The 18,361-nt window shown below is 49.5% G+C and overlaps 1 protein-coding gene across 10 annotated transcripts in view; it reads right to left on the reverse strand.

The window, feature by feature from the left end:
- Positions 1 to 18,361, reverse strand: part of marchf8 (membrane-associated ring finger (C3HC4) 8) — a 66,691-nt gene that overhangs the window by 19,026 nt on the left and 29,304 nt on the right. For 7 of the 10 annotated variants that reach the window (XM_076018534.1, XM_076018536.1, XM_076018533.1 and 4 more), the window contains one exon: positions 2,243 to 2,293. In XM_076018534.1, the coding sequence (XP_075874649.1) occupies positions 2,243 to 2,293 (51 nt within the window). Of the gene's footprint in view, positions 1 to 2,242; positions 2,297 to 3,195; positions 3,241 to 12,502; positions 12,530 to 18,361 lie in introns of those variants that run through there. The other 3 variants (XM_076018540.1, XM_076018539.1, XM_076018531.1) reach the window with 3 other exon arrangements.

The following is an 18,361-nucleotide window of genomic DNA, read 5'->3' on the forward strand; positions in this document are numbered from 1 at the left end:
CGTCTGCTGAGGCTCGCTAAGCGAATAAATAACGTGAAAAAAAACAACGCTTGCCAGTTCGCTGAAAATCCTCACTATACACAATCACAATGAGCCGGGATGTGCGTTCATCTTTTATCATCAGCACAGCCTTGAACATGACCTACATTTTACATTCAATTCAGGAGAACAGCGACGGCGGCCTCGTCTTGCCAGCAATGCCGAGCGGTTGAATTGAATATAAAGGCTGAAAAAAAAAAGGAGAAATAAAGTTGTCCTGCAAAACACATTCTGACTTCAGCAGCCTCTCGAAGGCGTTTTCCTCCTTATTCTCCTCCAGCAGGAGCCGCGACTCCAAGCTCCCTGCAGATTAGGCGACCCCGCAGAACAATTAATGCATGTTTAAATCCGCCAGTCTGCAATGGTTCCCCCTCAGGACGGAGCAGGAAACACCAGCTGGCAGACAGACTGCTCGGCATTAATTACAGCTGCCAGACGGAAGAGCCTTACTCATGCTTCATGTCGACTTCATTCCGCCCATTTATCAGAGAGAGACGCAGCTCCAGGTATCCGCCGTTCAATAAGACCGAAGGAGCTCGCAGCGAGGCGTCTCGACCAACTGGAGCGTCGGAGACGAGGTTTGCACACCAAGACCAAATTCCCCCTAATGAAACACGGCTGGAACATCATCCGTGGCCACGATCCTCGCTCATAACTACACCTTGTTCTCCGTTATTGCGACACTTTGCAGTGAGGAAATGAGGCCGATCTCTTCGGGGGTCGCCAGTGGCGAAATAAGGAAATAAAATCCTTTGAAATGCAGTAACGTGGACTTTGAGTGGGTCTGGGTTTGTGATGACTGGCACACAGTCAGGGAAGAGGTGACCATGTTTATAATTATCATCCATCCAACATGTTTTATCAGCAGTTTTATTGCATTATTCCAGGAATCTTGGTCTTTAAAATAAATTTCTGATGTAATAGATGTGGGACTTTGTCCTCACTGCAGTCTTTGCAGATTTGGCCAGTAACGTTGACAGAGCAGAACATTTAAAAAAAAACTTACAACTAAATGTTGTAATGTTGCATTGCAGCTGCATCGCTCAACCTCCAGTGCTAATTTTCAGATGATTCCACCGCCAGTCAGTTTCCTTTGAGTGCTGCGGGTCAAGAGCGGTCAAAGCTGCGAAGAAGCTCGACGCTGAACTGTAAACCACAGAAGAAGAAGAAGAAAACCGAGCCGCTGCAGGCTGCAGAGGGAAGTGAGGAGTCGAGCGCCGACGTCGTCTCTCAGCGGAAAACACGCCGCACTTTGCAACCAACCAGTCGTGGTAGGGGGTCACCATTAAGCGCCGCGGTGGGTCGCAGCTAGCCGCGAGGGGCGCCGGCGTGCGGCCAAATCTCGTCTCGCGCACCAATAAGGGGCCTGTAGGCGGTTAAACAGACAGCAACAAATGCGTTGGGTCCACTTGAGTACCGCAGAGCTTTTCCCTCCTCGCACCGAAAGCTCTCCGAGGGGTCGCGACCGGGTGGAAATACGAGATGCAACCCAGAGGAAACCTTCAATGTGCAGCGCCAGGTTAGCAAAAATCAGAGAAAACTGTGTCCACTCAAACGTGGGAGATACAAAACAAAAAACTGAATAAATGTGATAAATTACTAAATTATATTATATAAAATTAAATAAAATCAACAGCATCTCAAGGACTGATGCATTGATGAAAGTCTGCATTAGTTTTTTTTTTTTAATCGCTTCCTCTTTTGCGTCCACCATCGACACCATCAGTTTTAAAGTAGTACTGAGAAAAAAAAGAAGCCTGCAGCAACTCTCATTTCGCCTTAGATTAAAGAGGCGGATGCGACCTCACTGCCGGCGGACCCCGACATCTATTAGCGCAAGTAAAAAGGTTTATCCTTTAAGAGGCTCAGGAGAACAATAACACGACCCCGGAGTTGCGTTCTGACGCAGACGGAGGCCTCCAGGGAGCCGTGGAAAGAGCCGGCTTGGCTGTGGGGGGCGGAAGAGGGTCCGGGGGGTGGGGGGGCGGCGATGAGCCAAGTCAAAGGAGCTCCGGGTTCTGAGGACGCGGCGCCGGATCAAAGAGCTGATCGGGCGGCCGAGACGCTTCGAGAGGAGCAGGTGAGCTCTCCGCCGTCCCATCGCTCGGCTCTCAGGTGGACGGAGGCCATGCATCATTCATTCAGGTTTTTTTTTTCTTCCTCCCCCTCCACCCTCTCTCCGTTTGTCTGTGCTTTTGCTCACCTTTGATATATTGCTGGAGCGGCTGGCGGAATGACCCAGGGGCTTTTCATTCTGAAAGAGAAGAAGAGAGAGAGACAACAGTCAGAGAGTGGAAACACATTCCATCTGAGAGCCGTTGCGTTTGCAGAGCAGCGGGAGAAATGGAAAAAAAAAAGAAAAAAAAAAGGGCGCGTTCACATTGTTGATGGACGTGCGGCTGTATGCAGAGGATGTCGACGCGGTGCATAAAGCTTTTAGGTGCCATGGCAACAGCCTTTCATGCAGTTTGCTCCTTCACACAGAGCCAAGATGACCCCAGCAGCTAATATAATGTCATTCACTGCAGATAAACACAGTGTGAACGGATGCTGGAGTCTGTTTCCTGTGCATTATTGATCCACCAGCAAGACATTTAGCTCCTTTTATTCACTTTGCTTATTCACTCTGAGCTACCAACAGTTAATAAGGTCTTTGCAGTGAGTTTGTTGGAATAGTACAGCGCCGTATTCAAACTACAACATCTGTGAACTCTGCAACACCTCTACATGATCAAAGAGATACCCGTAGGGCACGCCAGGCGATTTTTTTTTTTGTATCCGTCACTTTGATGGCAGCGTTCTCGAGCACAGACCTGAGTATTTATAAAACGACTCCAGACAATATCGGAGACGGTAGAGACGGCGTCCAAAATAAAAGCACATCCAGGCCCTAAATTTGTCATAGTATTAAGACGCACACAAGGAACGTCACAACGCAAAATGTTGATCAGATGGTTGGGAAAAAAAGAAGGAAGGGAAAGAAATATTTTTAATGGAGTTAAAATGTCCTTGGTCCAGGAAGGCCAGAAAGTATTGTGCCATGCAACTAAGCTGCTTCTGGCAACACTATTAGAACACATTAGAAATAGTGTGGCAGCTTTCGCTCAATAAAAGAGAAGAAAATATTGATCCCAGTCAGTCAAAAAAGGGCATCACCGCCGTGTGTTTCACTATTTTTGTATTCATAGTAAGTCACTGCTTGTTTTCCTTCCATCATGGACATCAGCACCAGAGACAGTGGCCTGGATTGGTTTTCTTCTCAGCGCTAAGCGAAGAGCCCAGAGGCCCGTGAGGATGATTCTTCATTAAATCCAGTTTCTTCTGGAGAAAAGACCAAGAGAAGATGAAGTGATTACGCTAAGCATCAATCCAAACCTCGATTTAAAGCTTGTCGCAATGAGCGTCTCATTAGCCAGACAGCGATTAAGAATAACACTCTGTGTTGGCGCCGTGCTGCAGGAACCGCAGGTGCCGACACCCGGGCTGTTGCTGCATTGAGTGGATATCAGGGCCCCGCCTCCTTTCTTAATGAGTCACCAATCAGGGTTGCATAACGCCGAGATCGCACCAGGTCCTGCAGGAACGTGACGCCTTGGACACCTTGTCTGTGTCAAGCTTCTTCTTATCTCTAAACACATCAACAGTCCAAACACAGAAGTAGTGTTGGAGTCAAACCAAGACATTATCAAGACTAGAGAGTATTAGGACTGAGACAAAGCCAAGTCTGTATATATCAAAGAGAAATTACAACAAAACAGAAAAAATGACCTGTATCTTTTTTTTTTTATAAATTAAACGGCAACATTTCATTTCACCAAGGTACCTTTTGAGAATTTTCTCACATTTTGCTGCTTTATCAGCTACTTTGAATCATTCTAAAAAAAAAACAAAAAAAAACTTTGCTTTGTAAAATTAAAAAAAAATAAATGAACTGGGCGTAATTTAACTGAAAATGATGGCATGCCAACTATGAACAAAATGCATTAAAACCCTTTAATGTCTGAGCTCAAGGCTAAAAACACACTCATCTCACTCATGGTGTTTGTGGAAGACCTCAAAGCTCTGCATTGCTCTGGGGATGAGGTGTTGAAACCGGAGCAGACCGCAGACAAACATTGCTGCCCTCATCATCCTATGAAGTAAATAATGTGGATGACATAAAGCACAGTGAAGCAACTAAGCTAAATAACCTATTTTGGCTTCTCACTAAATGAAGCAGCGCTGTGATGGTCGCTCCGCTGGGACGGTCCTGTGCTCTACTGGGAGCTTTCCAAGCTTCACTTGCGTCGTCATCGTCTTCGTCGCTGTGACACGTTGCCACGGCAACGGAGAACGAGCGCCTGTGACAAATGCGTCCGCCTGCGCCTCCATCTCCGTCCTCACTTTCCGTCGAGGTCGTTGGAAAGAACGCATGGCTCACGGGCGGCCGGCCGAGACGACAATGAGGAAGACGGCGGCTGAACATTTGAAACAGCGGGGCTCGCGTGTTCTCGCACCGCCAGGCACGAAAAGACGCTCGAGCTTCAAAGCGTCGCCACATCCGTCCGCCGCTGTCGACGGCAGCCGAGGGCTGACGGCTCGTTAGCGCGGGAAGTGAAGACGTCGGGCTTTTCTGAAGTCTGAAACGAGAAGTTCTTCGACCGCCCATTTACATACGTACTAGTGAGCCAATCAGTGTTCGCCCTGCAGGTGTCACCGCGCCCTGCCGTCCTATTGGTCAGCGCCAAACATCATTGGAGATGTCAAACCAGTTGGGAAACTATTAAAAAAAATCCCCAACAAAATGTTCAACTTCAGCTCCACTCGCCTGTTGGCCCCCAAACAAATGATTTAACAATCTGCTTAGATCTGATTCTGCCTGACGATATGAGCACGACTTTTTTTGTTTTTGCATTCATGTCTTCTTCCATTGCTTTTTTTTGGTTCTTCCACATTCGTGAGTGTGTCTACACAAAGGCTACAGACATGCAAGCACAATGACATCCAGCATCAGGAAGCTGCTCCAAATGCCAAGAGAGCTGCGTCGCAATGGCTTCTGCATTCCCACGTTCCAATAACCCGAGTCGGGCCGGCCCACGCACTGGGTGACTGCTGGTGACTGCTCACTCCGAATACTGAGATCCTTAGAAGGAAAAAAAAAAAAGCGGATTTGCAATTTCCTGTTAATTTGATCAACTACAATGTGATTTTCCAGCGAAAGACCAATATCTCTGATCTGAAACTGTGCTGCTGCTGCTGTGCGTCTTCATTGGCGAAACGCACTCATTGGCCATCGTTCAAAGACTTTTGTGTAAATGCAAAGAGTCTCAACTTAAGGGTTCAGGTTGATGTGGCAGGTGTCGGACGAGCTCTACAGTCTCCGAACCCGCTTGTGGATGAAAATCAGACGGTTCGTATTGAACTCCATGACACTTCCTCTTCCATGTCTCTAATGCGTTATCAATAGACCCGGAATGAAGCCTCGTTCATTACCGTTTGGTCAGAAAAATCAATGGTCCGATCATTGTTGTGCGATCATAATTTATTTCCTGTTCCATCGGCTGACAGTCGGGAGATAACGAGGGACAGAACGACAAAAAAAAAAAAAAGGGCAGGAACAAATTGATGATCGCTGCCCTTGAGCCTCTATTACAGAGTACAGAGCGCGAGGCAACGTTTCCCAGACAGGGATGGAGGCTTTCTGGGTAATCACAAGGCCACAAACGGACAAATGACTCTCAGACGGGGCTGTGATTAGAGCAGCGTGGTGGCACACATGCCGGCAGAGGAGAGAGGAATCCTCAGTATTTGTTCACAGGTCTCACAAGAAAAAAAAAAAAAACTCTCTGCCATCTGCGGCACAAGGTCTGGGAGTCACCTTTACTGACACCATGGCAGCAGAATATAAAGGAACCAGCTCTCTGGGGCTCATGCATAATTCCGATAACGAAGGTTTCAGACTCTTTTTTTTCCCTCCGACTACAGTCCGCCGTGCCCGTCTCCTCCTCCGCCTCCCTCTGTGGGTTCCAGCCGCTGGGCTTTGAAAGAAACAACTTTCAGGACGCCACTTTGAAGTTCGAGCGGAAGCTTGTGGCAGAGGATCAGGGTAGCAGAGGAGGAGAGGTCGCACTGTTGGGACTGGAGCTCGGGACGGCTCCTCCAGCAGGAGCCTTCAAAAAGGTGAGTCACTTTGCGAGTTTTAAGCCCCGCCCCTCGGGGGCCGGCTTCGGTTGTTGTCGCTCCGTGTTACTTTCAGTGCAGCTCGATCGGGGGTCCCTGGTTTAAACATCAACCACCGACGAGAACAAATAACAGGAGATAAGAAGAGAGACACTCGCTGCGGTTCTCGCAGCCGCAGCGAGTGTCACATTCTGTTTCCGCAGATTTTTGCACGTTGTAGACCTCTTATTACTTTTGTAATCATGAATCCTTAATTCAGTGAAATCTCCTCTCGTGCTCTCCAGTTTCAGCGTGGTAGCATTTTCATGGCTGTGCAAATGTTTTCTGCTGCCCCTCTTGACGAGCTCGCGCTTGAAGAACAGGTCATTATTTTTTAAATGGTTAAATAAAGGTTAGAAAAAATACATGTATTCATGATCTTGATTAAAAAATAACAGATTAAATGTCTAAAAAAAATTTTTTTTTTTCATATTTCTATTGAGAAAATATGAATAAATGGGTGCTTGAGGTAAAAATGGGCTTTAACTAAAATAGGACAAAACAAATGTTTTTTTGGTTTTTTTTTTTTATTTAAATTTTTTAACCAAAAGACCCGACCACCTCTATTTAGCTTATTTTAGACCCGCAGATGTGAGATGCACATTATATTCCATCGTACATATTGCAATCTCCTCGAATGTACTGAGGATTTCTGTCTTACTTCTTTCCACAAAGTAAGCGAGACTCGTGTTTCTTCCCCAAAACAGGCATTACAGGTAAAAAGCACAAATCTGCTCCTTCAAAGGAATATTTGTTCATCGGATCCTACAAATTGGCACTGCAGCATTCTGAAGGCAGAGCAACATTTCTGTTGCCTAGAAACCCAGATTTCTCCAGTAAGTGTTTCACTCATTTGAAAAAATAGAAAAGAAAAAAAAAATCAACAAAATGCTTAAAAAAAAAAAAGGGAAGAAAGTAACATCGAGGTCCTTGAAGCCGGGACGGAAATTTAATTAAGTGGGAACTTTCAGCCCGGCGCTGACTCACAGCCAGTTTCTACTGCGCCTCCCAGTTTTACGGCAATCACAAGCCACGGCTTTTCCGGAGGTTGATGGAGTCGCGTGAAAAAAAAAAGAAAAAAGAGAGGGAGTCGGATTAGTTGTCAGCGGAGCGTGGGGACTCATCTTTTTTACCTCGGACTGAATCAGAACAGAGGCACAGCGAGGCGACAGTGAAAATAAGTCCTCGGCAAAGAGAAGAGCACGCAAGAGGAAATCTGAAAAAAAAAGGCAATGTCAGAGGCAATGTTGGCTGATGGGAGGAAAACGTTACTGAAGGTACTTGAAGTGATTTTTGATCATCCTGAACCTTCACGTCTACGGCCGAATCAAAAGGCGCTTTTGTATATTAGCGAAAACACAATTTGTGGGATTCGGACAGCAGGAAGACTTGATGGGAGGAAACGTTTCTCTTCCACTTAAAGAGGTTGAAACTGCTGTTTTTCAGGGTCAAAGGGCCAAATTGTTAGCGGCCTCGCTCTGCATCACAGAGGTCTTCCGATGCGGTTCAGACTTTCATCCAATCGCAAGCAGATTCTTTTTTTTTTTAGGTCACCAAAACTGGAGCTTTTACTGGCAGTTTCCAGCCCCCCCCCCCCGTCCATGGAGGATAAACGGCAGGCCGAGCCAACCCAGAGTTAGTTCTGACCTTTCTGCCTGGACTCTTTACACGTGTCCACTCGAACGACTCGAATCCGCCATCCGACTGCGACGTCCGATGGCCTTTTCTAGCATTCTGTTAACTCCGTACTCCAGGAGCGACACCACTTCAGTGTCACACGACTCCCTCGAGCACCCTGGAGTCCTGCCCACGTTATTATTTGGCAGACCCCTGATTGGCCAACAGCATGTGGATGATATTCCTTTGAAAAATACTGTTTGTGTAGCTAGTCGATCGATGTCTGCAAAAAGACGAGCCTCAGTTTCTCTCTGTGCCTCACAGACACTGACGACGGCACACAACGACCAGGAGGAGGATGAATGAGTCAGAGGCAGAGACAAAGGAGTGGGAGTCTGACCGGACAACGGTTATTAGATGGCGATAACGAGGAGGGACGGACCGCCGGGATTTATGTCTCGAGGAGCGAGCTCGCCGGGTCTGTGCGAGTTTTTCGGTTGACAGGCCTCATTGCCTCCCGTCTTTCTAAAATTTCTCTGCAGGACTCTCTATCAACACAACTTATCAACTGTCTTTATTGCCTCAGATTCAGCGCACAGTGTCCAGCAGCGACTTCAGCTGCAGACTTCAGATCGCAACTTCAACTTCCTGCGCTTGACGCACTGGCAGTTTCATTTGTTTGCTGCGCGTCATTTGAAAAGGTGTGCATTTCTGCATGTTGCATACATTAACACGCGTGCGCACACACACACACACACACACACACACACACACACACACACACACACACACACACACACACACACACACACACACACACACACACACACACACACACACACACACACACACACACGCGCAGGTTCCCCATTTTCATAACCAAAGTCGCTTCTCAGAAGAGCGTCCCATCTGTTCGCCAGGATGTGGCCAGTTATCACTCTTATTAAAAAACACTCTCTGTTCATCCTCTACCAAAACCCCCGCCCATAAAACTGCCAGGCATGGGATGTTGGTTCACCGTCTGACTCAAGTTGGCACTAAAACCTATCACGTGCACGCCACTTCACGTTAGGACCAGTCACAGCACTGTATAAAATCTCTTCAGGACATGTCAGCACCGTATCAGGCTCCAGGTGACGTAAGCAGTCTAATACATCACATATTAACCATGTAGGCGCATAACATTCCCGTACGAGCCATAAAGACAGTGGGGCAGGTGACAGGGTGAAAGTCTGGAGGAAGCGGAGGATTTATCCCTACAGCTGCTTCCCCTGGCAGCGTTTTAAGCTGCGTCCCGACGCTGCAGCCGAGAGCGGCTCCTGAAACGAGGCCGACCTGTTTCTGATGCACGACTTGCTGTAAACAAGCCAATTCACAAGTTCCCCTCCTGACCGAGATCGCAGACGTCCCCCTGAGAAATCTCCCTCTCAAATAAACAAACGGAACCCTAATCTCAGGGGCGCCGCCGCGGTAACTATGTTGTGAGCGAAAGGTTGAATTCAATAACAAAAAAAAAACAAATTTGCAAAAAAGGTAATTTCTTCTTTTTTTTTTTTTTTCCTGCAAAACGAAAGAGCGCAGACAGATCCGAGACAAAAAGGAGTAAACACTGCACAGGCTGGCTGCCTCCTGGGTGGGCGGGGGAACCGAGTATCAAACGACCTGCAGCGGGGGTCTCGTCAGGACAGGAAGCTGTCTCCTTGGTGGTTTCCGTTCACCCGCAATGTCGCTTGGAGAGAAAACACAAGCGAGACGGGAGGGCGGAGCCAGAGAGGGGAAGCCAGGCGCAGCACAGGCTGACCTTAAATTAATGGAAGGGATGTTAAAGGGCCCTGCGGAACAGTCATGTTATTGTCAGAGGTTGATCTTTCCTCCCAGACTCCAGGGGAGCAGCAAGACTGTGTCCCATAAACTCATCAGATTACAAGCAAACTGCATTTTTAGCACCGTGTTTGCAGCCGTCCTGCGAATGCGCCGGGTGTTAGCTTCCCGCTAAAGCCGACGCTCTGTTGTTCCTTCCATGTGTTTGAAAGGGAATAAATATGAAAAAAAAAACTCCATGGATGCAACAAACACATGGCCTAAATTGTAGTCTAGACCTGGGAGAGGCACAGTACTAGGCCCTTTGTGATGTCACAAAGGGCCGCCCTCCAAACCCCGTATGTTTTTGCACACGGTGTCTGCAAACTGAAGCTTTAAAAGGTAAGTAAGGGCAAAAGATGGACTCTTCTTTACGTGGAATTCACTGACAGGCAGGAAACACAAAGTATAACTGAATTTTGCAGAACAGGGACATTAAAATATTTCATCTTCTTCTTTCTTAGTAATTTCTGCAATTCTCGCGGCATCGGCCAATTGTGCAACAGTACAAAAGGGAAGAGCAGATTTGCTGTAAAAGAAATATCCACCTCTTATGCATGCTGGTTATGTGGGTGCATGCTTGTTGTACCAGTGTACAGTGTTTGCACTCAACACAGTGTGCGTACATGCTCGCCTGTTGGCACTCGCAGCGCTCTGCAGGATGTGAACTCCGCCCCCAGACTCCCTCAACACCTCCTCCCCTGCAATCTGCCCCTTGTCTTTCTTCATCTCTGGCCAGAATCACATCAGCGCGTCCAAACAGGAAGCTTGTGAGGAGAGACGATGGCCGTGGCCGCCGTCTGCGGCGGGACCATATGGAGCGGGAGAGTTGTGTAACGAGATAACGCAGCGGCACCAACCAGAGCGTCGCTCTCCACCGCGATGAGAGGGACGCACGGCCGGGGGATCAGGCGAAGGTCGCTGTCCCGCCGAGACGGATGATGAAGGAATCATTTGCAGAGAGAGACAGAGAGAGAGACAGAGAGAGAGAGTCAGAGAGAGAGAGAGAGAACAGAGCATCCGAAGAGCTTCTGATATGCGTTTTTTTTGTGCATGTGACTCTGAAGACACATTTGCTCATTAGCCGCAGCTCGAGGTCAGAGACTCTTCTGCTAGACGTGAGCCGTTACTTACGCCTCGTGCGAACGAACGCAGGCCGCATCAGCGGCGTCATTAGAGAGTCAACTCTCTGACCCCCCCACCGCCGCCCCCTACTGTCGCCTTTTAATCTCTGGAATGGAAGCCCCCTTGAAAACACAGAGATGCTCCAAATAACTAAATAAATAAACAAATAAATGGAGTGACATTTCTTCATGGCCAGCAGCACTTTGCAGCGGCTCCCCCTGGGGAAAACAGGCATTTCCTAAACCGAGGGAACTTCGCAAACACTTTTTCTCCTGCTTTGCTTCTTTTTTTGCCTGACAGAAAATCATTTGAAAACACTCATCATTTTCAACAAGGCGGCACAGATGCTTCACGGTAGGCATGTTAGCATGTCAGGATGAGATGCTAACAAACAGCCTTCATCGTTGCCCACCCCCTCCCGCCCAACCCCGCCTGCCTTCCCCTGACAGGTTTTATGCACTGCCGTGACATGTGACTGCATTAATCCTCCCACCGACCTCCCCCACCCACCCGCCCACCCACCGCCCCTCCCCGTCGGCATCCAGATGTGACACAAAGCCGAGCTCGGCCCGCGCGGCTTGGCGATGTGACACACGCTAAGCCGCGCGGGCCGAGGAAGGGTGCGCGGGGTCGGCAGAGTGTATTTACATCAGACGTCTGCGCTGCCCGTTGGTGACGTTTCATATTAGCAGAACAACAACAACAACAACAACAGTAGCAGCAGCATCAGCAGCATGAGGTGGATGAAGAGGCGGAGGAGGAGGAGGAGGGGTAGGGGGAGGAGGAGGCGCCATCACCGTCACTGGAGGAGATGACGACAGCGCGTCTGTCAACAACAACAACAACAACAACAACAACAAAACCTCGTGATGGGCAAAGAAAGACAACGTCAAATTGTTGCGATGACAGCCCGAGGACGGTCGCACAAAGGAAAGGTTATTTAAGTTGCGGGGGAGGGGGAGGGGGCCGGCGGGGGGCAGCGGGGGCAACAACAACAACATATGCACACTGTGGAAAAAAACAATCAATATATGGATGCACATGGGGATGCTGGAGTTCAGGCCGCATGATGCACAGTGTTCCCTGCACAAGCCTCCGCTTGCCCCGAACAAAGGGCAGGGGGCGACGTGGGGTGGGTTAGGAACAGGGGGGTCGGGGGGGTTTGGGAGGGGAGAAAGTGGGTCAAGCTTTCACACCAGAGAGGTGACAGATTGTCCTCTGACCTGCACCGAGTGAGCCGGCCAGCAGGCCAGCGGTGCCCGCCTTGCATGCAAACGCGGTAGCTTGAGTTCAGAATTGTGCGCAGGTGACCAGCCCCCACCCCCCACCCCGCCACCGCCGGCCACATCCCCCCCCCCCCCCCCCCCGCCGCCGCCCCCGCCACCACCTACACGCACATCGGGCAGAACCTGCTCTGGCGTTTTTTGTTTTTTTTTTAATCGCACAACAGGAAGACAAAACCGCCTGGCCCAGCTGTTCGTCGCCAGGCCTCGCAGTGACGACCACAGAGTGGAAACCACGAAGCGGAACCACGGGTTCCTCCTCAGAGGCACAGAATGCAGCAACGGCGACAATAACGACAACAGCAGCGGCAGCCCTCGCGCAAACAACATGGAGGCGAGCGCCAGCATCAGCGGGGTTAGCAACAAGAGCAGTGCCTCACCTGGATCTTCATCTTCCAGCAGGAATTCATCTCTGGAGGGTGATGCCGCCTCAGCTGTCACTCGCTCGCTCACTCGCTCGCTCACTCACTCGCGTACACAGGCGCGAGCTCACACGCGCACACACACACCCTCCCGACAGATGAAGGTTTCTCTCGGGGAGGTTACATGGCCGGGTGTAAATCCTAGAGGCGGCGAGTGGCGGGCGGCAGCGGCGGGCGGCAGGCGGCGTCCACTGCGGCTGTGGCGGCGCAGCGCGGAAACAAAGGCAGGCGGAGGGAAGGATGGGAAGAGAGTCGATGGCAGAGGGAGGGAGCGCGAGCGGCTGCCCTACATTTTACTCACACACAAACACGCACACTGGCACACAGACACACACACAAGCATCATGAGCTGCCGCTGCTGCTGCTGCTGCTGCTGTCGCTGTCGCCGCCTCTGCTGCCGCTGCTTGTTGTCCGGGCTCGCTCGCCCTCACATGAACACACACACACACACACACACACACATGCACAGAGAAGGGGGAGAGAGTGAGTCAATCCGGTGCTGTAATCCTATTGGCTGCGCAGCCACTTCCACCAGCTGATCTCTGTGAGAGATGTGGGGGAGGGGCCAGCGCACTGGTTAATGATTCATGAGAGGGAGGCGGCGTCCTTTAAATAGACAGTGTCTGCTCTGCACACTGGGCTTAATCTTAAAAGCACTGCACCCCCCGCTCCACACACACACACCCAACACATGCTAAGCCTGACACACACAAACACACACACACTCTTGCATCTGAGTGTGACACAGGCTGCCACCAAACTGGTTTACGATGCATAATCGCTCTCCACCAACCACAGAGGCCGTTACTGCCGACTCCACCAATCCCCTGCAGGCACGGAGGGGGGCCGCGGGGGGGTGGGGAGGGTTGCCAGTGGGGGTGGCAGGTAATCTGTGAGACACTTCCTATCAGCTATACCCAAGGACACAGTCGCAGCCGGTTACAAACTACAAAACAAACAGCGAAGAAAACACTTTTCGAGTGAGAGCGATGGAGCAGCGTGCAGATTTTAACCGGAGGAAGCACAATCGTGAGGCTAAAGCAGGATGGGCACCTGACAGCTAGTGTGTCAGTTATCACAGCTGTTGCTCTCATTGGCTCTTCTATTGTATTTTTTTAAGGGTATTTAGCCCTCTGTTTGCAACACATCTGATAAAAGTGATGCTTTGTTGTAGCTTCCACCTTTTTGCAAGGGGATAAAAACAAGACGGTTTCAAAAAATGGAGAACACACACACACACACACACACACACACACACACACACACACACACACACACACACACACACACACACACGGTTGTCAGTCAACAGCCTGGTAGAGGTATCTATGCTCTTTGTGACATCACAAATAGACCAACTACAATAACTGTGTCTTGCTAGAGCGATGCGATGTGATGCTAGCAGGCGACAAGGCCTTTTCCTGGGGGGTTCATTCAGAAGCTGGAGACACACAGTCAGAAAGAGTCAACAGAGTTCATCCTGCATCAGAATTCATTCTAAACATGTTGAGCTTCGGCGAAGGCCGCGGAGAGGCTGCAGGAACGCTGCTCCGCTCCCGCACCGAGGACAGATCAGGTTCATTATATGGGATAATGAGCTGAGTAGCTCTGTAGTTTTCTTGCTAACACTGACTTAAATGGATTTGAGCTCTAAATACAGGCTCACAGCAGGTCCAGCAGCTCGGCTCAGGGGGGGGGGGGGTTTTGGCCAGTTAACACAACAAAGAGATTTTTACATTTTTGCAAGCAGGAGCAGCAGCAGCAGCAGCTGCTCAGCCACAGGCTGGTAGCTGCAGCGCTAGCTAGTAGCTGTGAGGTGCTACAATTCAGCTCCTTGGATGAAAGTCTGTTTTTTCTTGCAGTTTATTGCCGTGTGTGGCGGAAATGATCACTGCGGCCTGTCAGAAAGTAATAATCTCCACGGAGATTCTGGAAAGTTTGACGGAAGCATGAATACAAAAAAAAAAGAAAAAAAAAAAAACACTTTTCGAGGAGCAAAAAAAAAAAAAGCTTTGAAGGGAGGACAAGGAGAGACGGAGAGGAAAGGCAAAACTCAAATAGTTTGTTTTGTGAGGGAGAAATGTGTCAGGGACCCCACCGAGCATGAAATTGAGCTGTGCTGGCGTCTCGTTCCCCCCACGCATACTGATAAGTACGACGCCACAGCTTCTGCGTCCGCTGCACGTTTCTCACATATATATACACACACACAAACGCACATATGGATATATATATATAAATATATACACGTCTACATCTATATCTATTTATCCATCTATCCATCTTGAGCTTTGTTCCCCCTCCCTGTTTGATGGTGTGTAAAACACCTGCAGGATCCGTATCTGCTGCACTCTCATGCGTTGCTTCATTTCCATACCCCTGAGCAATGCAGTGCAAGGTTCTTTTTTTTCATATCATAAATAAGACACGCGCGCTTGCAACACTTTGCCGTGAAGTTGGAGAAATGCCGCGAGGGAACTTGTGTTTTGGCGCCGTGTGAAAAGAACCTCCTTGATACGGGACGACGACTGGGGACATGTGGTGTCCTTGCTCCAAATTTCTTTTCTTTTTAGAGCTAAATATAGACAAATCAACTCAGAGGATGAGAATGCTGTTTATCAGCCCGAAAACAGATGTTCTTGCGTTCTCGCTCGTGGAATTCACCGAAGCTGAAACGAGGTTGAGTCAGCAACAGTCTTCAGCGCGAGTCGGTTTTGGCTTTTTTTTTTTTTTTGGTTTTTGTTTTAATTTATTGGGGGAAAAAAAAAATGATGAGGACGCTGTGAATTAACAGCTGTTGTAGTGTTTTAGGTCTTAATTGCTCCACTCATTGCAACCTATAAATTAGCTTTATTTACAGTCCCTGCAAAGACGCTCTAAAGGAATTTACATCCCTCATCTGTTCATTTGGCCTCGAGTCGCTGCCTGCTGCCGCTTCTGCATCGGGGCCCCGCGTAATTTATTCAGTCGGAGCGCCGGCCAATCTGTTTGCTAAAATAAGAGTGCGGTGTCGTCCATGTGTTTTTCCGTCGGTCGGCGAGCTCCTCACGGGGCTTTTTTTTCGCATTTCCCCTGGTTTGGTACGGGAGCGGAGCGCGGCTGTGCGCGGCTGACTCACCGCTGGCGCACACAGCGGAACAAGCTGTGCTCCGGTATCACGGTGACAGACGAGGTCACGCCGTCACAGCGGCGGAGCGACACTGCATGTACTGTCGCATGCGTCTGCTCGGAAAGTGAAGAAAAGAAATAAAGGAGCCAGATTCGGTGGAGAGAAGCACGTTTATCCGACGGAGGGGGAAGATACGAAATCTGTTTGGTGACGCTCCTCCGCTCGAGCGCGAGCAGATATGCGCGGTAGGTGCGGCGGTCGCACGGGCGCCGATAGAGTGAAAATCTCAAAGAGACGTTTTGAAAGGCTGACATTTCATTTTGGCCTCGGGTGCTTTTTTTTTTTATTAAACAACAAGATAAATCCTGCAGCCTTTCGCTAAGCACTTGGGAAATTCACAGATCTGCACCAGAAATGATTTCAGGCTGCGGGTTTTTTTTATTTGATGTGTTACTTTGAATGTAATAATAAAAATTGCAGGATGCTGAAGGCAGAAAAAGAAGCTTCACCGGCGTCCAATTGTCGAGTGAGTCGCTGTGTGTGTGTGTGTGTGCTGGCCGTTTGGCCAAACTCGCCTCAGGAGGCTTTATTTATGCAACTCTGGCTCCTGGTTGACTGATCCTCAACTCTGCAACACTCAAGTTTGTGTTGTTGCTTGGCCGAGTTGCAGCTCAACAACGATTCGAGTTTAATGGGCCGCAGTTTGTCGACGTCGGTTTGGCTGCCCCGGTGCAGGCAGACCCGCCCTGCTCAAGTTAAAATTCCCTACATATGTCACCACGTTCCGCAGTAATAGAACCTAAGCTTGTGCGACGAGACCCTCCCGAATCCCGTCTCATCCGAGTGAACTGAAAAAAAACAAAAAAAAAAACAGAACCTGTCGACACGTTTGCCTGCTCTCCTCAGCCACGATTCCGCAGAAGTTTACGGTTACGTTCACGCTGGAAGGTAAATGTTCTAAGAGGAAAATGAAACGGAAAAAAAATAAAGTGGGGAAAAAACATCAGCAGGTGGTAACACATCTTAAAAAAATAAATAAATGAATGATCTCTGCCAGGTGGTGAGCCAAAAATAAATCCTGTTATTTGGCAAACGAACCCGCTGTAGTCGTAGCGCCGCCGCCGTCTTCTCCGCGTCAGACGAGGGATAACCTTCTAAATGAGATAAGCATCTGGCGGCGCACAGCGGGAGCGGCGCAGGTCAGCCGCGGAGAAACTCGGAAAAAACAGACACGGACGCCGAACACAGACAGAATCCAGGTGCAACTAAGTCGGACAGAAACCTTCCCCTTGCCTAATTAAACCTTTGCGGTATGCACCGCGGCCTGTGTGTGTCTGTGTGCGAGTGTGTGTGTGCTCAATTGAGATGCCGACGGCGCAGGGCCCGGACTCCGAGGCTCGCTGTGCTATTTGGCTGGCGCCCCCAGCTGACCTGAGGTCTGCAGCGTCTGACAATTAGCGGAACCGAGTCCAACTTCAGAGGAAGGAGAAGAACAACGGCACTCCCGACAAAGAAAAAAGGCTAATTTTATTTAAACGGAACGACTGCAACTGCTGCCAGTCAGGCGGTGAGGTAATTACAGTTGTTGACTGCATCCTTTGAAGTAAAAAAAAAAAAAAAAAAAAAAAAAATCAATGAGGCGGCCGAGTCCAGCCTCACCGCCGCCTGCTATCAATGCAGCGGCCTGATGAGCGGAGTTAAGATTGAGATCGTGTCCCATCCAATTATACGCCAGCAAAAAACACATTTCAAGGTCTGCGTGTTTTGTTGTTTTTTTTTTTTCAAACTCCAGCCTTTGAAGGAGCCCTCGCTGGACTCTTTATTCACCGGCTTACACGCTGCCGAGCTTCTCTTCCGCCGTCTTTCAGACCTTTCATCTCTGCCAAAATCTTCCTCCTGCTAGATTGACCTCAGGAGGAATCGCAAGGCCGGCTCTCACCCGTTTGGACACCGGCTACGACAGGCATGGACAAACTGCGGCCCGTTATAGCTTTTCAATGCGGCCTAACAGGAAGTAAGTCATAAAATAGCTGTATTTCGTCCACTGCCTCAGCGTTTTAAGAGTCACTTCAATAAAGAGCTAAATACCATGAGGCTTCAAAGGCATTTTTTTTTGTAACTTTGCTTTTGTTCATTTTCAATTGACATTAAATCACATGTTTTCTATGTCTATGTTTCCTCCTATGAGGCGGGTCACCAAGACACTCCATCCAATCTGCCCCTGCTCCGGCCCCTCTCTGTCAAATTTCAGAACCCACTGTGCTGCACCAGTCAGAAGGTTTGCCCACCCCTGGGCTATGACATCATCAGTCATCGCCTGCCGGCTAACAGATGGCGGCGCCGTCGCCGACCCCGCAGGCAAAGGAGTCCGCGTCCGTCCGCAGACCTGCAGGTTCGGCTTGAGAGGAATGAAAAAAAATGAATAAAAAAGATGCTTGATGCGTGACGGTGAATGAAGTGTAGCATCCTTCCACCGCAGGTGCAGCCTTCCCGCAGCCCGCCTGCTCATAGAGCTACGCCTGCTGCATGTAAACCCCATCATTCCGAGGCGAGGCCCCCCCTCCCAGGGTCGAGATAACCTCCGCGGAAAGTTTTTCACCCGGGGCTTAACAATACCGCGGGGACGCCGCGCTCAACTGCTGCACCTCTGACCCCCCGTCTGCCACCGGCCCGTCTCCTCACGCAGAGGAGGGAGCACCAGTAATCCC

The sequence above is a fragment of the Nelusetta ayraudi genome, unplaced genomic scaffold (genome assembly GCF_046127955.1).
Source record: "Nelusetta ayraudi isolate G7.1 ecotype Tasmania unplaced genomic scaffold, CSIRO-AGI_Nayr_v1 ptg000008l, whole genome shotgun sequence".
Classification (NCBI taxonomy): Eukaryota; Metazoa; Chordata; class Actinopteri; order Tetraodontiformes; family Monacanthidae; genus Nelusetta; species Nelusetta ayraudi.